At 39.1% G+C, this 23366-nt stretch overlaps 2 protein-coding genes across 2 annotated transcripts in view; one reads left to right on the top strand and one right to left on the bottom strand.

The window, feature by feature from the left end:
* Window positions 1–254: 254 nt before the first annotated feature.
* Window positions 255–740, bottom strand: LOC104114352 (ribonuclease S-7-like). The gene has a single exon (XM_009624778.3). The coding sequence runs from the start codon at window positions 738–740 to the stop codon at window positions 255–257; it is 486 nt and encodes a 161-aa protein (XP_009623073.1).
* A 9546-nt stretch (window positions 741–10286) lies between these two features.
* LOC104114351 (protein fluG-like) overlaps window positions 10287–23366 on the top strand; it is a 35603-nt gene continuing 22523 nt past the window's right edge. Inside the window, exons 1-8 of the mRNA XM_070201685.1 lie at window positions 10287–10531; window positions 18130–18381; window positions 18650–18928; window positions 19001–19106; window positions 19306–19462; window positions 19637–19732; window positions 19970–20018; window positions 20632–20903. Coding sequence (XP_070057786.1) covers window positions 19051–19106; window positions 19306–19462; window positions 19637–19732; window positions 19970–20018; window positions 20632–20903 — 630 coding nt within the window. The 5' untranslated portion in view covers window positions 10287–10531; window positions 18130–18381; window positions 18650–18928; window positions 19001–19050. The remainder of the gene's footprint in view (window positions 10532–18129; window positions 18382–18649; window positions 18929–19000; window positions 19107–19305; window positions 19463–19636; window positions 19733–19969; window positions 20019–20631; window positions 20904–23366) is intronic.

Below are 23366 nucleotides of genomic sequence, written 5' to 3'. Positions count from 1 at the left end.
GAAAAATTAACTTCAAAATAAAATTTTATTAAATGAATTTTTAAATATGAAAAACTTAGGGCCCCTCGTTGAAGTTTGGCTTTAGGCCCCGGATACCGCTGAGCCGCCCCTGGTTTGGGAGACTAGAAATTCTCCCAAAAGTGATCATATTCAAAAAGGCATGGATAATATGGTTACCCATATTATCCGCCGGTTAACCCGTTTTTTATTCGTATTAAATATGGGTCAGGTCGGATAATTTATCCGTTTTTTCATTACACGTTTTCGACCCGAGCCATATCCGCCCCGCTCCGCCCGTTTGCCACTTCTAGATACAACGTTCCTTGAATATCAAAGCACTTGAGGCTAGGAAATACTTTAGTGACCGTCGCGATGGCATTTCTGATTTGTTTAGCGTTACTCGTTGTCGTTGATCCAGGTTTAATTATTCTATGATTTTCGAGAGTTTCCAAAAGATCGAACCTGTCTTTCAATTTTATGGTTAGATTAAAATATTGTTCTTGATTGTAGCTTGAAGCACAACAAGTTCCATGCTTAATATATTGATCTTTCCAGAAACTCTGGCCTTGCTTACAGGCCACTTCGGAGGTAAGTAAATCTGGCCAGCGTTCATACAGCTTATTTTTTATGTAAAAAGATGGTGGCCATTGTAAAACGAACAGCAGGTAGTCGAAAGCATAAACTGGGGAAAGAGCAAAAAGCATAATGAGGATTACTAACATGTTCTGCGATTTCAACATTTTCTAGTTCGAGCAACTCAGTTTCATCTCTTTCTTCCTAGGATAATATATAATTGTCGTCATGGCCTCGTTAGTTATGGGTTTGAAATGTCTGTCCGTTCTTCTTTTGATAATTACGAATTAACCCAACTAATTTCTTCATATCATCAAATTAAGAAAGGGAAATGTTCAAATCTACTCTTAAAATATTCGATTTGTTTTAAAGTTCTTGCCATTTACCTTTCAGTCCATGAAAATCAAATATCATTAATTTCGTCCCATATTTGCACCTTCCTCTAATTGTTGTCCGACTTGGCTCTAACATTTGCCGCGGTAGAGCCATGCAGACCACCGAAAGATCTAAATTATCCATAAGCTATCAAAATGGGTTATATATACCCTCTTCAATAATTCAAAGCACGCCACTGAATAATTGAAAATGTTCAATTATACTCTTGAAGAATTGTAACGGCCCAAATATACCCTCATGTGGCTTTCACCGTAACAACCAAATGTGGAATTTTTCCACTGTAGAAATCATTTGTGGGAGCATATTCGAGACAAAAGATAATAGTAGGGTTCATGGAGCAAAAGGTAAACCGAAGGCAAACGTAATACATATTATAACATTAGGAGTATATTTGGACATTTTTCCTATTAAGCATCATGGATTCGAAAATGGGATTTTTTTAATCATTGTTTACCCCTAAATCGGATAACAATTAAATTTGTACGCGGTTTTAAGGATACGTGGTTTGATTCAAGATAAATAATCAAGAATATTAGATAAACGAGTTAAAGCCAAAATAAACAATCGAACCAGTTGTAATATTATGGCCTAGCTCGAACTTAGATTAAACAGTGACCTCGTCCTCGATTGGACCCTTGATTCACCTGGAGGTCCCGAAGAAGGATGTGCCATCAGGAGAGGGCGGGCCGAGGTCGAGCCCAAAACTAGTGAAGCAATTTTTTGCTCCGAGCGTGGACCCCGAGCGCAGGAGAACGGTTGTTGTTACAATCATGGAGGACGCCCAGGTCCTGTCTGCTCCGGTGGGCATAGCCAGCTACCTTCGATGCCCGGTGACCGAGGAGGACCAGGCAAATATGAACGAAGTGGGTACGTCGAGTCTCTTCAACGAGGTGCAACAGGCACTGAACCAGGTAAGGAGTCAGCCCTTTGTACCCTTTTGTGAATCTCACTTTGGTTTTTGTTGTGCTCTACTAACTTCATAGTTTTTCAGGCTTCAATTCTTCATCATAAAAGCTTCATCCGGTACCGTTTGAAGAATAGCCAGCTCGAGTTCGAGCTCAAAGAGCAGGTCCGGAAGAAGGACTTGTACATGGCTCATAGTGAGCAGCAGGACGAGGCCCTCAAAAACCTCCCGATTCTCCAGGCCGAGCCGGAAAAAGCCCAGAAGGAGGCCTCGACCATGAAGCGGGAACATGCTGACCTGGTTTAGAAGGTAAAGATCTTTGAGGCTAAAAATGACCAGCTAGTCGTGGTGACTAACAACACAACTTCGCAGGTCCAAGAGAAGATAGATCTGATCGACCAGCTTCGGGCTGAGATGGATGAGGTCAAGGCCACGACCGAAGTGTGGAAGGGCAGAATGGACCTGCTGGATTCGGAGAAAGAAGCTGCAAAAGCGGAGCTAGCATCGGTCGAGAGCCAACTCCGGGTGGTGAAGGACGAAGCCGATAAGTGGTCTCGACTAAATGATGATCTTCAGGCACAGCTGAGCTCGGCTGTCACGGAACGGGATGCTCTCGGGCAAGAATATGCCACACTGAGGTCCAAATTGGATGCAACCTCTTCTGATGCCGAGGAAATATTGGCCCAGTATAAGGCTGATGTGGTGGTAGCCGATACCCGCTTAAAGACGAAGACTGAGTACATAAAGCGGCTATCCCGGAGAGAGACCCTCGAAGAGATCCATGCCCGAGGTTTTGACCTATCGCCTGAGATTGAGGAAGCTAGGAGACTCGAGGCCGAGGCAAAGGAGCTCTACGAGCCTGAGGGTCCCGAAGGCTCCGAGGGTTCCGAGGGCTACGACGGTTCTGGCGACGAGTCGGGTCCCGGTGAAGACCAGGCGTAGATACCTTAGTACTTTTCCAGTTTTTCCTTATGTATATTTTTTTTTTGTTTTGAGGCCATTCTATCGTGCCTTTGTAAATATATTTTGGAGTACATAAAATTTTTTCCTTTCTGGAAATACCGTGTCTTTCCTTTTCCAGCATCTACTTGCAATTTTCTATTTGCGTATTATTTTTAATGTGTTAGCATAAAATCAGATGTAATTCTGGAGCATCCATTTTTCAGAGGTCAGAACGGAGCCAGACTTCGATGCAACTTTGGTTTACTTATGGCTTCGAACCCTCATTAAAACCAAAGGTTTTTAAGATGCTTAAGTATTTTTAGATGATATTTTTGCCGAGGGTAACCTTTTAGTAGGTTTCGATTTTTCGTAAGGGCCTTACTTTCTAGTTACGGACATCGGACATTTCCGAGCCATTTTTAGGATGGCCATAACCTTTCATATTTGGGAACCGCCTAGTGGGTTTGGTGCCTCTGGGATTCGGTAGCCCAGGTCGTCCGAATTTCATCGGGCGACAGTCCTCGAGTAGGGGTAGCCCATGGGCTTGATTGTCCTTGAGCAGGGGTTGCCCGTGGGCTTTAGGACCAGGATCAAAGAAGAAAAATGCGCAGTAACAAAGTGTAAGGGAAGTAGAAATTTCTTTCATTGCTTATATGCAAGGTACATGATAGAAGGCATATAAAACTTGTGCCGTGGCTAGAGTGGACTATGTGAGCACGGTTCATATGAGCGTTTGACCATTACAATGAATCCTAACCACCAAACCTTAGCTTTTAGCACATAAAATTTCTTTTTCCCTTGCTAAAGATCTTAATCCGAGGGTAATGGCCCCCAGTATTTGAGGTCAAACTCGTGAGGGCTCAGATACTGTCAATTTGATGCAAACGATCATCGATTCTGGTTTATAACCTGTCTTCAAATCTAAAGTAGCACGATTTACTATTGTCTCATTAAAAACCTTGCCGAGAAACCCACTTCGGGACAAAACCAGTTCAAGGAAAAAAGAGTGCAACACGTGTTTTCAGGCCTAATAGCCACATCCATCCTTAGCTGATTACCTGCATACGTTAGTCCGAATTATAACACAATTAAAAAGGAATTGAGTTCATACCTTAGCAGTAGTACCGCTTTAAGTGTGTCACGTTCCAATTGTTTGGTAGTTGTACATCGTTTCCCGCTTCGAGTTTATATGAGCCTTTGCCAGTTATTCTGAGAACTCAATACGATCCTTCCCAATTTGGGCCCAATTTCCCTTTGTTCGGGTTCCTGGTGTGTAGTGTTACCTTTATCAACACCAAGTCCCCGACTTGAAAGTGTCAGAGGCTGGCTCTTCGATTGTAATACCTTTCTATTTGCTACTTCTGGGTGTCCAACCGGACCAGGGCAGCCTCTTGCCTTTCATCCAATAGTTCCAGGCTCGTGATCATGGCCTAGCCGTTTGGCTCTTCAGTCGCATACTGGAACCTGAGGCTCGGTTCTCCCACCTTGATTGGTATTAAGGCTTCAGCTCCGTAGAACAAAGAAAACGGGGTGGCCCCGATGCTCAATTTCGAAGTCGTACGGTATGCCCACAGTACTTCGGGCAGGATCTCCTCCTATTTCCCTTTTGAACCGGTCAACCTCGCATGTATAGTATCTTCCCTATGTGTTTTGATAATCATGATGCCTTGATGGATTGGATAGCTTGTTATGACGCCTATGCTCGTTTTCTTGACTATTGTTCACTTTGTGCTTAATGCTTAATATCTTGTGGCTCCATGAATACTTGCATTATTTGATAGTCGGAATAAGACCTTCCTTAGTGAGTCATGTGACATATGTGTAGTGAGGTTTTGTGTAGTCCATATTATTGTAATTGAGTCTAGAACTTGCCCGATATGTGAGTTGAAGTAAAATTTTAGGTGATGCTCGGTTTGAAAAATGATTTTAGGCTTTCTTTGACCTTTTTGAGCCTAGTGCTTATCTCAAATAAAAATCTATCCCTATTAAACCCTTTTGAGCCTATAGACATTTATTTGGTACCCACATTACGAGTCGATACCCTTTTGTTCTTAATTGACATTATTTTGATCCTGTTACCTCTGAAAGCATTTTAATTATGAGATGAGCGCAAAGTAAGTTGGAAATTTGGTTGGCTTTCGAGTGGAACCAATAAAAAAAGAAATGTGCACTTGTTTTGTAAAATAATACACCACTAGCGGAATTTGAGAGGAAAAAAAGAAGAAAGAAAATTCTAAAAAAAAGAAAGGAAAAATATAGGTGAATAAATTATTGTCTTGTTATTGCTAGTGAGGTATAAAGTGAAGTAGTGCTTAAAGAAAGAGAATAATTTTGGGGAGTGATTTTATTTGTGAAAGTGAAGTGGATTGAAGAATTTGCGCTTTAAGTTTATTATGTGATGTGTTAAAGTGCTTAGGAGGGTGAACCACTATTTCCTATATATATTCTACCCGTCCCTTAGCCCACATTACAACCACTATAAAATCTTAATTGATTTTAGATCGAGTGAGCCTACAATAGTGGAGATTTGCATTATGGGCAAGCCTATGGTACTTTTTGCATGCATGAGACTTCTTTATGAGAGCGAGAGATTTTCTTTGATATATGTGAGTCCTTAAACTATATTTGATCATGAGATTCAAATGTGTGGATTCAACTTACTCTCTTGTTCTTGTTGTGAGGGCACATGGTTTCACGAGGGATATGTAACGTTATTAGATTTCTCTGTGATGTTGGGTAATCAAGCCATGAGTGCATTGTGACATTGAGTTAGCTTTTGAGGCTAGGATTGTTATAAGCACGTTGTCTTTGTTGTGAATATTTTTGAAGAATGACATAAGTAAAGGGAAATATAAGTGATTGCATATGCTATTGCTATCAACCATGGTCAAAGGTTGACATGGATTGGGTACCTTATATGTGTGCGTTTTTGATAATCAGCAAATGACTTGATAGAAATTGAACGCATGTAATTACCACACTTTATCGATATTTGAATGCTAAAAGATAACAAAATGCTCTAATTAAGAAATTGATGCTTTGCAGGAGCTACTCCGAGCTAGGAGGGAGCTAACTAGTGTTTTAGAGTCAACGTGGAATGTGAAAGGGCAATCGAAGGTTAGCCCGGTCGAAAAGGAGCGAGAAAAGCAAGCAAAACGACCCCTCCAGGTGCGCGGCTGCGGAGTGGGCTGCGAACTCAAGGCAGTGAGGCAGTCCAAATCCGCGGCTGGATCAACGGTCGAATCTGCGGCCGCAGACGGGCGGATGAAAGCCAAACATGCAAGGTTAATTATGTAATTTCCTAGGCGACTAACCTAAACCTATATGAAACCTAAACTCGCCAGAAGTGGGAGAGAGCTATTTTTAGAAGATTTTAGAGGCAAGAACGAGGGGGAGAAGACGGAAAAATTCCTAAGAGTTTTCATCTTCTTCTTGATACTTCTATTTATTGATTATGAATTATTTTAGTGATTTGTTTTTCATTAGCATGAGTAGCTAAATCTGTTATCTAGGTTTGATGGAACCAATTTTTGAATGAAATCTTGACTCTATTTTGTTATAATTGAGCTGTGTTTGTTCTATGATTGTTCAATTACGTATTGTATTGTGGTTAATTGAAAGGGCCCTCGATTAATCGTGTCTATTCACCTTGTATTGCTTGATAAAGAACACTTGGTTAGATTGTTGTTGAACAACACCACTTTTGGGGAAGTTAAGAGATTAATTACTTGAATTTAAAAGTGGGGTTAGAAATAACGAAGCTTTGGTGGGATGATTCTGAGTTGCATAAATTGTTAACTAGAGTAGTTCGAGAGAATGCTTTTAGTAAATTATCGTAATTGATCGAAAGGTAATTACGGTAGCCCGAAACTCATAATCCTCATAGAGTATTACAGCGAGATTATAACTAAAGAGTTGAGAATTAATCGGGCAATTGGGGAAATCAATAGCCCTAGATCCTTTTACCCTTGAATTCAATTTTAGTCTTGATTATTGCTAATTTTATTATCATTTTTCCTTGGCTAAATAAATTCCACTGATTATTCATAAAACTATTGCATCTGGAAGTTGTCTGAGCTTATCATTAGCATTATTTAAGGTTGTAGTAAATAGGTTAGTTCCCTGTGGGATTCGACTCCGGACTTAAACCGGGTTATATTTACAGTGACCGCTTAGTCCTTCTTACAAGGCATAGTTGGGCGTGATCAAATTTTGGCGCCGTTGCCGGGGAACTAACAGTGTTATTTATTACAACTCAGAAGAATTGCTAGGATTCTTAGTTTGGATATATTTCTTACGGTGTTTAAATTTATCTTTTATTCAAATTCTCACTTTTGAATTCTCCTGTGACTCAGGTGTATGCCTAGAAGCTCTTCGAGGGCTGGTGAACTTTTTGAAGGACTTTCACACCCCGAGAAAGCATTCAGGGCATTAAATCGAGCAAACAAGAAGAACAAACAGTTACAACAAAATCACACACTCGAAATTGAAATGGACAACGTGGACGATGTCAACGAAAACAATCGGAATAATCGGGTTGACCCAAATAATGGAGTGGTGGCACCTCTTGTGCCAGAAGATGCTCTATATGACTGGGCACAACCAACTGTTGATAACTTAGCCACCGCCATTTGTATACCTCAGATACAAGCGGAGACATTCCAGATCACCAACAACATGCTGCATCTATTGCAAAATAAGGGACTGTTCTCCGGGTCATACATTGAAGACCCACAACAACATCTGAAGAACTTCCTATCAATATGTGTGACCCAAAGACAGCCGAATGTGACTCCTGAAGCCATCAAGCTATTACTGTTTCCATTCTCTGTGACTGAGAGGCTCAAACTTGGCTGAATTCACTCCCAATAAACTCCATTGCCACTTGGGAAGAATTAGTCAAACAGTTCTTAAACAAGTTTTATCCTGCCAACAAGAATGCAAGGCAAATTGATGAGATATTGCAGTTCAGGCAAAAACCAACTGAGTCCTTGCAAGAAACCTGGGAGAGGTTCAAGGGTATGCTAGTGAAGTGTCCATACCATAGCATTCCAGATCAGATGCTGGGACAGAGATTCTACATGGGTTTAGCAGATAGTTTAGAGGCCAATGTAGACGCTTCAGCTGGGGGTGCATTTTTGAGCAAGACATTCACAGAGTGCAAGGTTCTTCTTGACAAGATGGCTCAAAATTCAGGCTGGATGGCTAGAGGTACGACACTTACACCAACAGTGCATTCTGTTGCTCTTGACCCAAACAATTCCCATGCAGAGAACATAATCGCTCTCATGACTCCGATGAGCATACTAACAAAGAAAATTGATGAGATAGGTATAAAGCAAGTGCACATTGTTGATACAACGAATGGAGGATTGTGCACTCCTTGCATAAACCAGTCATATGTGTGCTCGTGGAGTGGAGAGAATGACAATCAAGGCTTCAGAGAAGACATGAATTATGTCAATAATTTTGGAAGTCAGAGGCAAGGTGGGCAACAATGGGGACCAACACCAAACCAGCAGTACAGACCCAACCTGCCACAACACAACCCCAATTATAGAGGCGTACGACCACAAGGTCAAGTTGTGCCTTATTAAAGGCAACAGGGCTATAATCAGCAGCACCAGTAACAGTTGGCCTACCAACCACCTCATCAACAATAGGACAACAATATGGTAGAAGTCAGGGGTATGCTGCAACAACTCATTGGAACAAATGGTAAGATGCAAGAAAAGTTAGCAGCACATGATTCAGCAATCAAAGGCATTGAAACTCAACTGGGACAGCTGTCTATGGCCTTGAACAATCGCCCCTAAGGAACATTGCCTGCAGATACAAATATTAACCTAAAGGAACAGAACCCAAATCAGCTAATGGCAGTGAGTCTCAGGAATGGAAGAGATTTAGACAAAGAGCAAGAAGTTGCTCAATTTAGGAGAGAGACTACGCCAACTACTCCAGTTACATTAGAGGCAGATGTGTTAGCAGAGCTCACCGAGGTTGTAATTGAACAAGCACAAGTTGACAAGGGTAAGGAGAAGGACGGTGAACAAGTCTCAGAACAGGTGGCACCTCTTGTGCCAGAAGCTTCCAACAAAGAAAAGACATCAAGTAATGGACAGAGATTGATTCCTGCACCATTCCCTCAGAGAATAGCAAAACAAAAGAAAGATGATCAATACATGAAATTCATGGAATGCTTCGATAGATTCAATTGAATATTCCACTTATGGATGCTTTGAGGGAAATGCCAGGGTATGCAAAAATGATGAAGGACCTGATGTCGCAGAAATTTGACTTCCAGGACCTGTCCACTGTAACTCTGACACAGACCTGCAGCGCGGTAGTGATAAGACCTATGGCCCAAAATGTGTCTGATCCATGTAGCTTAACTATCCTATGCACTATTGGGAGTTATGCTGTTGCTAAAGCATTGTGTGACTTGGGAGCCAGCATAAACTTGATGCCCTTGGCAATCTATACGAAACTGGGCATTGGCAGAGCTAGGCCGACCTCAATGTTGCTACAACTGGCTGATGGCACAGTCAAAAGACCGACAGGAATTCTTGATGATGTGCTAGTGCAAGTGGGGAAATTTATATTTCCTGCAGACTTTGTTATTCTTGATTGTCAGGTAGATGAAGAGATACCCATCATTCTGGGAAGGCCATTCTTAGCCACTGGGAGAGCATTAATTGATTGTGAGACTGGAGAGTTGAAAATGAGGATGAACAATGAAGAAATAATATGCAACGTTCAACAATCTATGAGGAGACCCAGTGAATTTGCAAACTGCTCACTAGTGGAGGCCGTAGATGTGATACTGCAAGAAGAGGACGAGACCCTTAATGTCAAGGATCTACTAGAAGCCTGCTTGATGAATTTGGAAGAGATGGACGGTGAAGGGTTGGCAGAGTGGGTCATGGCTCTCGAAGGTCAAGAATTCCGGAAAAGGGAACCTTAGTTCGAGTCCCTACGCTTAGAAGAGAGAGCAACACCACCTGCAAAACCATCAATAGAGGAGCCACTACAGCTGGACCTGAAACCGCTTCCAGCCCACCTCATGTACGCTTCATTATTAATCTATGAAGTTAAAGAGGAGAGAAAATGTGAGAGAAGTTATTTTGGTTCGGGACTCAAGGCCGAGCTCCAAGTTGACGTAGTCATCACCACAAAATATATTCAAGTATCGTTCTTGTGCTTCATCTTAGATCCATAATTGAGGGAAAGCATCGCAGTCATCCTCGGTAATTTCGTTGCTGACTTCCTCACCACCGCCAATCTACAAGTGTCTTTTCTATAATGTGTTTTGGAGCTACAGAGACTAATAATTTCATATCACCAGATGAAGTAAACACCCCGAATGACTTAACTTATGACCTGAAATTGGAAACGGAAGACAAAATATGGAAAATTTTGAAGAGCTCAAAAGAGCAGTGGAGATTGTAGAATTAAAAGTGTGACCACTTAGGTCTACGTTGCCACTGCTCTTTTGAGCTCTTCAAAATTTTCCAAATTTTCCATGCTCGTGCCCACAACATTGTGGCGCTCGACTCCACTGTCCCTTTCCTCAGCTGCTTCTCTCAAGTCATAGGCGACACTTTATGTGATTCACTTCAACCCATCGACTTCAAGGTCTATTCTTATCCCACGCCACAATTTCCTAATTACCTTATCTTGCACCCTTTTTCCCTCTTACCATGTATAGATACTGAGGTACTAGTAGTCTTAACGTTACTCAAAGAAGATAGAAGTAAGAATACAAAAAGATGCAAGAATAACATGTTAATTTGGGTTATATACTTTCTCTATTATTTAATATGTCTACTTGGCTTATATATTGTATTAGTGGCAATAAAACAAAATGTTAGACTAACTGTTAATTTTATAGAGAAAACATCATCGTAATGTTTACAATATGAATAGTTGTACAAATTTAATTTCTTGAAAGTTGTTAAAGTAGCAAAGAGTAGTATCAGTAAAATAGTGTCAAACATTCCAGGATGTTCAAAATGAAAAAAGTGGCATATAAATTTTGATGGTTGAAGTAACTGTGTTTATACTTTATAGTTTATAATAGAAACCGAGGAGGATTTGTTGTTCCGTAAAAAAGTAATAACTTTCTTGTGTCTTTGAAAGAGAAATCTTAATGATGAATTTTGTGTCCGTCTCATCTAGAAGCTTAAGCTATTAGAAAACCGTCCGCTTTCATAGAACAATATCGTGGCAACGTAGACCTAAGTGGTCACACGTCTTCAACACTTAGTTTTCCGTGTACTTTGCTTGGGATGATATCGAACATGACCGGATCCCTGAGTTTTCACGCAACAATTATGTTCTTATTGTACGTTTCCATTTTTAAATGTGATATGTCTTGGTTCTATGCTGTACTTTTCCTCCTTTACTCTTTGATCTATCAGAATAACATAGAGATAAATAAAAATAAAAGTTCCCTCGCATCCTTTTTAGGAGTGTGGTTGTGCTATAAATCATTACTTCATATTGTCTGGCCAAGGACAAGCCAAAGGTGTTCTTTGTTGAGGTTTTATTTTAAGATGTAATATTCTTAAAATGAGGGTGAATGGGAAATGGAGGGAAAATGAAATTTTGAGTAAAATTTTAAGTTTCCCCTCTTAACAATGAGACATTGTCCCATATTGGAAGTGGAAGACATTTTTGGTGGGTATATATATAATTGCTCTTCTTGTAGCTCTTAAAGAGTTAAGAAGAAAGCAAGCCTCGCGCCGTCGTCGTCGTCGCTCTGCTCGGCTTCGGCTACGGCTACGGCTACGGCTTCGGCTACGGCTTCGGCTTCGGCTTCGGCTTCGGCTTCGGCTTCGGCTTCGGATTTGGTCAAATGATTGATTGATTAATTTTTTGGACCAAATTTATTTGTTAATAGTAAATATTAACGTAAGATTATCCGTATTTGTAAACGGATATTTTCCAATCCGTGTATTGATAATTTGGCAGCCGGATAATGGTCTTCCCACCATGAAGTGCTTGCTCCACAAACATGAAGTGCTTGCTCCACAAACATGTAATGCTTGCTCCACCATGAAGGGTGGACGTTTGGTCTTGCACTCCTTCTTGGCTGCTATATATATGAGCAGCAAATGTTGAAGAAAGATACTCAACTCAACATACAATTCGCTCAACAAATTGGCTATACATTGCATTCCTTCCTCTCAGAACTTCCATACGTTTTTCTGAGTATATACTCCTTCGTTCTGCATTGTTTTTAACTTCAAACAAAGCAACTGTAAGTGTGATTTGCTACCGAACTTTGTGTTCGCCGAAACACTGGGGTTTGAAGTACCGCTACACCAGTGTGTTATTTGTTCTATCCTGGGAGGAAATAATCCATTACCTTGGGTACTAGGAGGGGATTAAATTCCTTAAGGAAACACTGTGAATTCAGTGGGCTCGAATTTATTATTATTGTTTCATTACGTTAACTTATATTTTACAGAATTAATATTTACAAATACAGCAATATTGACCGGGAATAACAATCTTAAGGAATTTAATATTTATTTCTGTACTTGTGTTATTCTTATTATTTTGCAAACTAAAACCTTTGTGGTTTGTGTACTCCCGTTTTGGAGAGTTAAGCCTTCGTGGCGTTTTGTTGGATATTAAAATCTACGTGATTTTTACTCCAGTTTGAAAACGTGTATTAAACGTTTGTTTGTGTCATTCTTTTACAGAAAAGATGATGACTGAAAATGAAAACCAAGCTGTTCCGATGACGACTGCCAACGCAACGACAAGCCGAACACCGGCGTTGGCACCGGCAGAAAAACCCGGAAAATTTTCCGGGATTGATTTCAAATGCTGGCAGCAGAAGATGTTCTTCTACTTAACTACGTTATGTCTACAGAAGTTCATCAAGGAAGATGTTCCTGATCTGCCGGATAAAACTCCAGATAATGAACGCTTTCTCGTGATTGAAGCGTGGAAGCATTCTGATTTTTTATGCAAGAATTATATTCTTAGCGGACTGGATGATAATCTGTATAATGTATACAGTAGCATGGAGACATCCAAAGAATTGTGGAATGCGCTTGAAAAGAAATATAAGACTGAAGATGCCGGGATGAAGAAATTCGTTACCGCAAAATTTCTGGACTACAAAATGATAGATAGCAAGTCTGTTATTACTCAAGTCCAGGAATTGCAAGTGATTATTCATGATCTACTTGCTGAAGGTCTTGTAATCAACGAAGCATTCCAAGTAGCAGCAATGATTAAGAAGTTGCCTCCGTTGTGGAAGGACTTCAAAAATTATTTGAAACACAAACGAAAGGAAATGTCCCTTGAAGATCTCATTGTTCGATTGAGAATCGAAGAGGACAATAAAGCTGCTGAAAGGAGAGGCCGTGGAAATTCAACAATAATGGGAGCAAATATTGTTGAAGCTAACAAAAAGAGGAAGAAGGCTTCTGGTCCGAAATACAACCCAAGCAAGAAGCGGTTCAGTGGAAACTGCTACAACTGTGGGAAAACCGGACACAAATCTACGGAGTGTCGTGCTCCGAAAAAAGACAAGAAAAGGGGTCAAGCAAACATGGTAGTAAACCATGATGATGTTGATAACTTGTGTGCCATGCTCTCTGAATGTAACTTGGTGGAAAATCCTAAACTGTGGTGGTTTGATTCAGGAGCCACTCGCCATGTTTGTGCAGTTAGAGAGGCTTTTGCTACCTATGCTCTTGCTGAACCCGGAGAGACAGTTTATATGGGAAATGCTTCAACAGCAAAAGTTGAAGGATATGGGAAGGTATTTCTAAAAATGACTTCTGGCAAGGTCATGACTTTGAACAATGTCCTTCATGTTCCCGAAATGAGAAAGAATTTAGTCTCTACTGGACTTCTTGTTAAGCACGGTTTTAAGTGCGTTTTTGTATCCAACAAGGTTGTAATTAGTAAGAATGAAATATTTGTGGGAAAAGGTTACCTCACCGAGGGCCTTTTCAACCTAAATATAATGGTTGTTGAAAATAATAATAATATTTCAGCTTCTTCTTACTTACTTGAGTCAAATGATTTATGGCATGTACGTTTGGGTCATGTCAATTATAAAACCTTGCGAAAAATGATTAACTTGGAAGTACTGCCCAAGTTTGAATGCGAAAAATCAAAATGTCAAATATGTGTGGAATCTAAGTATGTTAAACATCCTTATAAGTCAGTTGAAAGGAATTCAAATCCTTTAGACTTAATTCACACAGATATTTGTGACATGAAGTCAATACCATCTCGCGGTGGAAAGAAGTATTTCATAACTTTTATTGACGATGGTACTCGATATTGCTATGTTTACTTACTGAATAGTAAAGATGAAGCAATAGACGCATTCAGGCAATACAAAAATGAAGTTGAAACGTAACTTAACAAGAAAGTAAAAATGATAAGAAGTGATAGGGGTGGTGAATATGAATCTCCTTTTGAAGAAATATGTTTAGAATATGGAATTATTCATCAAACAACAACCCCTTACACGCCCCAATCTAATGGGATTGCGGAAAGAAAGAATCGCACATTAAAGGAGATGATGAATGCGTTGTTGATAAGTTCTGGTTTGCCACAGAACTTGTGGGGGGAAGCCATTCTTACGGCTAATCGAATATTAAATCGAGTGCCCCATAGCAAAACACAATCCATTCCTTATGAACAATGGAAAGGAAGGAAGCCCAACTTGAATTATTTTAAAGTGTGGGGGTGTTTGGCAAAAGTGCAAGTTCCTAAACCCAAAAGGGTAAAGATAGGACCGAAAATCGTTGATTGTGTTTTCATAGGATATGCGACAAATAGTAAAGCATATCGATTTCTGGTTCATAAATCAGAAAATCCCGACATTCATAATAATACGGTTATAGAATCAGATAATGCTGAGTTTTTTGAAAATATATATCCGTATAAAAAGGAATGTGAGTCGTTTGGTGAAGGATCTAAACGACCTCGGGAAGAAACAAAAGAAAGTACATGTAATCAGGAGAATCCAAGACGTAGTAAACGTCAAAGAACGTCTACTTCATTTGGACCAGATTTTGTGACTTTCTTATTGGAGAATGAGCCTCAAACATTTAAAGAAGCTATGACTTCTTCGGAATCATTGTTTTGGAAAGAGGCAGTCAATAGTGAAATAGAATCCATATTGAACAACCATACATGGAAATTGGTTGATCTTCCTCCTGGAAATAAACCTTTGGGTTCTAAATGGATTTTTAAGAGAAAAATCAAAGATGATGGCACTATTGATAAATTCAAGGCAAGGCTCGTAGTCAAAGGGTATAGACAACGAGAAGGTCTAGACTACTTTGATACATACTCTCCAGTTACAAGAATTACGTCCATATGGATGTTAGTAGCATTAGCTGCAGTGTATGGTCTTGAAATTTATCAAATGGATGTTAAGACGGCCTTCTTAAATGGAGAGTTGGAGGAAGAAATTTACATGGAACAACCTGAAGGGTTTGTGGTTCCAGGTAAAGAAAAGAAGGTATGTAGACTTGTTAAGTCTCTTTACGGACTAAAACAAGCACCCAAACAATGGCATGCGAAATTTGACCAAACAATGTTGTCAAATGGTTTTAAGATAAATGAATGTGATAAATGCGTGTACATTAAAAATGTTCCAAATCACATAGTCATTGTTTGCCTATATGTGGATGATATGTTGATAATGAGTAATGACATTGCCAACATAAATGCTACTAAGCGTATGCTCAATAGCAAGTTTGATATGAAAGACTTGGGAGTTGCTGATTTAATTCTGGGAATTAAGATCAATAAGACTCCTCAAGGTCTGGCATTGTCACAATCTCATTATATTAAGACAGTACTTGAAAAATTCAAGCACTTGGGCTTTAAAGTTGCAAAGACTCCAATTGACGTGAATCTTGCATTAGCAAAGAACAAAGGCCAAAGCATATCACAATTGGATTATGCTCGTGTATTGGGATGCTTAATGTATATCATGAATTGTACACGACCAGACATAGCTTGTGCTATAAGTAAACTGAGTCGATATACGAGCAATCCAGGCCAATCTCATTGGATGGCAATGAAACGAGTTTTGGGATATTTAGAACATACCCAGAACTTTGAATTGCACTACAGTAATTTCCCTGCGGTGATTGAGGGATACTGTGATGCAAATTGGATCACCGGTTCAACTGATTCTAAGTCCACGAGTGGATATGTATTCACTATTGGTGGAGGAGCGGTATCTTGGAAGTCGTCCAAACAAACATGTATTGCCCGCTCTACAATGGAGGCTGAATTCATAGCCTTAGATAAAGCCGGTGAAGAAGCTGAATGGCTCCGGAATTTCTTGGAAGACATTCCATTTTGGCCCAAACCGTTGGCACCAATATGCATACATTGTGATAGTCAAGCGGCAATTGGAAGGGCTGGGAGCGTCATGTATAACGGTAAATCTCGTCATATACGACGAAGACATAAAACCGTTAGGCAATTACTCTCTAGAGGAATTATCACAATTGACTATGTAAAGTCAAGTGATAATGTGTCGGATCCACTTACAAAAGGCCTAACTAGAGAGGTAGTTGAGAAATTATCAAGGGGAATGGGGCTATGGCCGAGAACAAGTCATTGTGGCGGTAACTCTACCTAGAAGACTGGAGATCCCAAGATCTAGGTTCAAAGAGATCAAACAAAGTCATTAATGACGGTTCAACATTGTCAAATAAAATTTTAGTCCATTCTCGTGATGAGACAATGTTCAGTACCAAGGATAAAGCATTAAGGCTTTTTAATGATTTCTAAATTTGATACGGGGTATATCAAATAGTGTATCTACAGGATGACACGTTTAGGAATCACCTATTTAAGTGTGAAGTGTGAGCCGCTTCAAGGAGAACTTTGTAAGGCCAGTTCTCTACGCACTTATGAAACCAGGCGGTGTTCATGGCTGAAACGAACACAACAATGAGAACCAAAGACGGTTAAGGGTTGATTGTGTGACTTATGGTTGTCTAGGTATACACCAAAGATCGACGGTTCAAAGATATCAAATCTACCGATTGACCGAGTATATCCGACATAAGTTTACTACGGAAAGTTCAAAGGGAAACCTACTTATCCAGATGCAATTAATCCTTGCTTGTAAATCACACAGTTTTTTTCATGCATACTTCCGTGATATAGCCATTCCCCATTCATGTGGGGGATTGTTGAGGTTTTATTTTAAGATGTAATATTCTTAAAATGAGGGTGAATGGGAAATGGAGGGAAAATGAAATTTTGAGTAAAATTTTAAGTTTTCCCCTCTTAACAATGAGACATTGTCCCATATTGGAAGTGGAAGACATTTTTGGTGGGTATATATATAATTGCTCTTCTTGTAGCTCTTAAAGAGTTAAGAAGAAAGCAAGCCTCGCGCCGTCGTCGTCGTCGCTCGCTCGGCTCGGCTTCGGCTACGGCTACGGCTTCGGCTTCGGCTTCGGCTTCGGCTTCGGCTTCGGATTTGGATTTGAATTTGGATTTGGATTTGGTCAAATGATCGATTGATTGATTAATTTTTTGGACCAAATTTATTTGTTAATAGTAAATATTAACGTAAGATTATCAGTATTTGTAAACGGATATTTTCCAATCCGTGTATTGATAATTTGGCAGCCGGATAATTTCCCACCATGAAGTGCTTGCTCCACAAACATGAAGTGCTTGCTCCACAAACATGTAATGCTTGCTCCACCATGAAGGGTGGACGTTTGGTCTTGCACTCCTTCTTGGCTGCTATATATATGAGCAGCAAATGTTGAAGAAAGATACTCAACTCAACATACAATTCGCTCAACAAATTGGCTATACATTGCATTCCTTCCTCTCAGAACTTCCATACGTTTTTCTGAGTATATACTCCTTCGTTCTGCATTGTTTTTAACTTCAAACAAAGCAACTGTAAGTGTGATTTGCTACCGAACTTTGTGTTCGCCGAAACACTGGGGTTTGAAGTACCGCTACACCAGTGTGTTATTCGTTCTATCCTGGGAGGAAATAATCCATTACCTTGGGTACTAGGAGGGGATTAAATTCCTTAAGGAAACACTGTGAATTCAGTGGGCTCGAATTTATTATTATTGTTTCATTACGTTAACTTATATTTTGCAGAATTAATATTTACAAATACAGCAATATTGACCGGGAATAACATTCTTGTCATTTGCTCTTTTTACTTATTCATGTGGCTTTCTGTTAGCTTGTCATGATCATGGATCCAGTTCTTAAACATTATCCTTTTGCTATTTCGCCATTCTTCTTAAAGTACTGTCTGTTTCTTTCAGAGAGGCCTAAATGAAATTTGTGAACTGTATGGCTCAAGCTTATCCTTGGATGCTGTTGAAGAATCTTGTCGACGCTTTGGGTTGGAGGCGAGTGCTGCTATTTGCTTCAAAGCTGCAAGAATTGTTATCTTACTTATTGACGACGGAATTAAGTTGAACAAAAAGCTTGACATCCAATGGCACGAAACTCTGGTACCAACAGTTGGTAGAATACTACAAGTTGAGCATGTCGCCGAAAAGATTCTTGAGAAGGTAATGAAAGAATTTATATTGCACAATATTTCTGCAAACAAGTACATGAGATATATCACTACAACATATTAGGCCTTTAACAGCGCCGAAAAAGGTGCGTCCTTTGATAAAATCTGAATTTGTAGGCTGCATATAGAACAAAAGATCTATCTGTTAATATCATTTGGCGTAAGGGAGTGAAAGCTTATTCTTTTGCCATGCAATATCTCTAGAAACTTTTTCCTTTGTTGGATTTTTAGCATCTTTCTCCTCTGCTATTCTATTGCAGGGTCCAAATGGAACGTTGTGGACACTGGGTTCATTCATGGAGGCTTTCACTAAGGAATTGAAGTCATATCCTTTGGAATTTTGGTCAATATGTATCAGAGTTTATGTTTCTTTCGATTAATAATAAGTTAAGGTTCCAAAAGTTGTTCCTGACTGTTTCATACAGAAGCTGAGAAAGTTGTTGCCTTTAAAAGTATTGTTGCACATCATAGTGGACTTTCCGTTAATACTGAAGTCACTCAAAAGGAGGCTGAGGAGAGCCTGAACGACGTTTTATGTGGTGAGTCTTGCAAGATTTGGGGTTCTTATGCACCGTGATTGTGAATAATTATAATAGTTTCTGTATTTCCAGCTAGGAAGCCAATCAGAATCTCAAACAAGAGCTTTGTTGATTATATCTTCATGCATGCTTTGGAGGTGGCTCAAAATTTTGACTTGCCAATGCAGATAGACACAGAGTAAAAAAATACATATAGGGGACTTAATTTTCTTCCTATCTTCCCTCTATTTGACTAGGTTTAGAGTCTTTGAGCTTCGTGTTACATGTAAAATTTTCTTATATAAGATTAAAGTTTAAATGACAGACAACAGTAATTTGGTTTTTTAAGTATCTTCCTAGTCCCTCAAGAGTACATGGTTTTATCTTTTTCATTACAGTTTTGGGGACAAGGATTTGGATCTGAGGCCAGCCAATCCCCTTAATCTTCGCAATCTTCTCGAGGATAAGAGATTCACTAATAATCGAATAGTGCTTTTACATGCATCATTCCCCTTCATAAAGGAAGCTTCATATCTTGCTTCCGTGTACCCTCAAGTATGTTTTTCTCTATCTAAAACTATTAATAACATGTATCTCTGATGATAAGACACAACTTTTAATTGGGGTATTTGGTGTGACCTGCGACATTGGAGAGTTCTCCACATACATATGATGAAGATTGTATGTTTGTTTGTCTCCCTAACAGGGTAAATTTCTGATATATTACAGGTCTATCTTGATTTTGGGTTGGCAATACCTAAACTTAGCTTCCAAGCGATGGTAACCTCACTGAAAGAAATTCTAGAGCTCGCTCCAATGAATAAGGTTTTTCATGTACTTAGAAAAGCATAAAATTATGACCAAGTCTTGCTCAAATTATTTACCGAAGCATAAAACTATGACCAAGTCTTGGCTCAAATTATTTACCGAAGTCCTAATAGCCCATCTTTTCACTTCAGCCTAAGCATTTCCAAAATCTTATATTGACTACTTCTTCATCACTTTAATTACTGCACCATTTAAACAGTGAACATTTCCCCTGTAATGTTTAAATATCGTCAGGTCATGATCAACACGGGTGGCATCGCATTTGCTGAAAGATTTTATTTAGGTATGTCCTCAGATGTTCTTATCTTTATTAATGGGATAATGAAATGGTAAGTTTGTACATATTGCTTTCTCTAAAGATAATACGAAAAAGTTTTGCTTCTGCTGGTAATCTTAAGTATCCTTTTTATATAACTGGAAAGCTGAGAAGCACAAACACTTGTAATAACAGGATGTCATGTCCTTGTAGCACAGTTATTGTCCAAAAAACTCTAGTTGGAGCTTGGACAATAGAGAATACATGTTTGATATGCTTTTAACCTCATAATTTATTCTGGTGTTGCTTACCCAACATTTTTTCCCTAGCTTATCCTTTCCACATGTCCATTTTCCATGCTTCCTAGTGGATAGTTTTATGCCTTTCAAGTTTGAATTTGTACTATTATTAGTCAATATACTAAATAATAAGATAAATGAGGATGTTGCTTCATGGGGGTGTGGTGGCAATTTTTCACTTTGATCAAGCATATAGTTCGTTTAGAATCTTTGCAGAAAAGAAAATCATTGCCAAACAATAAACATCCAGCTTGAATAGCACGTTAGTTAAGTAATTTATTCCTATATTTTCTTCTCTGTACTTTGTAATAACTATAATCTTGACTTGGTTCTCTCTGTAGGTGCGAAGAAAGCACGTGAAGTGGTGTTCAAAGTTCTATGGGATGCATGCATCGATGGTGATCTTTCAATTACAGAAGCTCTTGCAGCTGTCAATGATATATTTGCCCAAAATGCAAAGCAATTCTACAAGCTTGATGCTTCTTCAAGATATTCCGATGTAGAATCTCAGTCTTTATCATCTTCCCAAAAGGAAGAGTTAAATGGCCCATTGACGGATGTTAAACTTGTTCGCCTTATGTGGTTAGATTTCTCTGCGCAACATAGATGTCGTGTAAGCTTTACTTTATGTGTTTACCTCTCTACCTTACAGTTATGAATTGTTTAATGATAAGCTTTCCAAAGCGTGCAACTTTCAGAAAATACAGGAGTTTGAATAGTGTACAACAAAGTTCTTGTCTATCAACAACAAAAGATACCTTTATTGGGGAATTAGCTTAAAGTATATCGTGATGTACTTGTGCGTACTGCGTACAACATTCATGCATCACGTCAAAAGCCTGTGCTTAGTGTTCTTGCATAAGGTATTTGGAGGAGCACATGCGACTAACTCACTGTTATCTAATCGATGAGGTTTTTTTCTTTTGATAGGTAGTTGAGGAAGAAACTTGGACTTTCTGTGCTTTTGTGTGTTAACAAGTTGACAAATACGTGCTTTATTCCATGCCAACAGAAGAGAGGAGTTTTAACCTTATACAATGAATTGTCTATTACACATAATTAACTAGATATTGTTCTTGAGTGGTAAGTTTAGCATGTCGTAATGGTTAATTAATCTCACGAGCTCGACTATGGTAATTCATATCAAAACAAATCCAGCCAGACTAAGATCTTGATCCGGAAATTGCTTATCAGGCTTAAGAAAGACATTAGGAATAAGTATGTGATCGTACATTTTCTGAAATGTTTTCCACCGAGGCTAGATCTTTTGACAAGATGCCAACAACATAACCTGTGTCTCTTCCTGTTATATTTGGAGGATAGGGTCTTTGCACCAGGTCGCAATAGCCTAGTCACAAATGACTAGTATTATACTGCAGTTTTATCCAACCGACTTAGTTACCTTCAGATGGTTGTATACACTGTCATGTTAGCTTCATTCTTTTTTAGTCGGCCTTCATTAACAATAGAAATGAATTTTAGGAGTTATTATAGGAGTTATTCCATTGGTTTATAGTTTATTTGCTATAATGACCGTGTAGAAATATGGCGTTTTCTATTTTTCCTTCTTTTCCTCTCACAAGCCAATTGATTGGCAAAGGTCCATATGCTAGCCTAGGCAAGTAGGATTGAAGTTCAAAGATGTGAACTTACTAGATTCATATGTCGGATGGTTAAATTCTAAGTTGCTAAGATTCGGGTGTGGGTGTCCGATACTTGTGCAGATCTAGAGGTCCAGATCATCTAAATTTTAAGATTTGAGGATACAAATATGGGTGCAGGGATTCGGCTAAAAATAATTCAAATGTTTAAAAATAGAGTTATAAAACATCTAAATTATGAGACATGTGTGGAAAACTTACAAGGTATTCAGAGAAGGAGAAAATATTGATCAAGGGGAAAATCCGAGCAGGAGATAAAAGGTAAATGACTAAATTAAAAATTTCTATATATAAGATATTCCATTTTCTTCAATTTCAGTCTAGCTTTTGTTTTGATTTCAAGAATCATTGTATCTGTCCCGAATTTCTTCCATCAATTTTGGTCAAAGTACCCAAAATCAGTTGATCAGATCCTGTACGGATTCCACATCCCCATCGACACCCACATCGCGTCGACACGATTACGGCACCGAAATTGAAGAGTTCGAGCAACTTAGGTTAAATTACAACCAGAATGGAGCTAAATCTAGGAGAGATCCCGGTTCTTTTGTTGGATTAAAGCTCTCGCACTAATTATAGAATTTCAATAGAAGTATCAAGAAACAGGTGAATGGTTGTTTTACTATAAAAATAGAAAAACAGATTACTACACAGTACTGCTATTTTATGTTATCTCAAGTCGGAAGTTGTCTTCTGGTGAAAATAAATATGATTTGTCTTTTGGGAAAGTTTTAGAAATTTATTTTTGTAAAACATCAATGGTCATATATAAGATATTGTGATTCAACAAGCTTTCCTATATTCTCTGTTCTTCAAAAGTAATGGGTATAGTGAAGAGTCCCACATGGGTGCTTTAAGAGATGGGTGGTCCTCTTTAAATGGCTTGGGCAATCGTCACCTCATGAACTAAATTTTGGGGGTTGATTTAGGAATAATGTCCATTTAACATGGTGTAAGTGCAGGACCCATCCCAGTTGTCGTTTCCCCATGTTGGTCCCCCATATTAAATTGTCCACGCTTCAGATGTCCAGTCCCGTGCATGATGGGATTGTGAAGGGTCCCATGTCGGTGCTTTAACAGATGGGTGGTCTCCTTAATATAGCTTGGGCAATCTTCACTTCATGACCTAGCTTTTGGGGTTGAGTTAGGCCTACGGTCCATTTAACATATACTCCTGCAATTACTATGTCCAACCATGAAAGTGTTGTTGACTTCTCGTGTCAATACAGATTTTTAGTTTAAAAGGCCTATACAAAGAATAATCGAATGAGTTATTTTCAACTTTTGGTTGGTAGATTCTGTGTCCTATGTCAATTTATAGAGTTATTATTACATTATTTCAATGTTCCTCCTTGGCTATGATTTTACTGCCTTACTGATTATTATGACTATTTTGATGGCTATCATAACATGAA

This window comes from Nicotiana tomentosiformis, chromosome 1 (genome assembly GCF_000390325.3).
Source record: "Nicotiana tomentosiformis chromosome 1, ASM39032v3, whole genome shotgun sequence".
NCBI classification, from domain to species: Eukaryota; Viridiplantae; Streptophyta; class Magnoliopsida; order Solanales; family Solanaceae; genus Nicotiana; species Nicotiana tomentosiformis.
The sequence above is the reverse complement of the archived record's forward strand: the minus strand, read 5'-3'. Positions and strand labels throughout refer to the sequence as shown.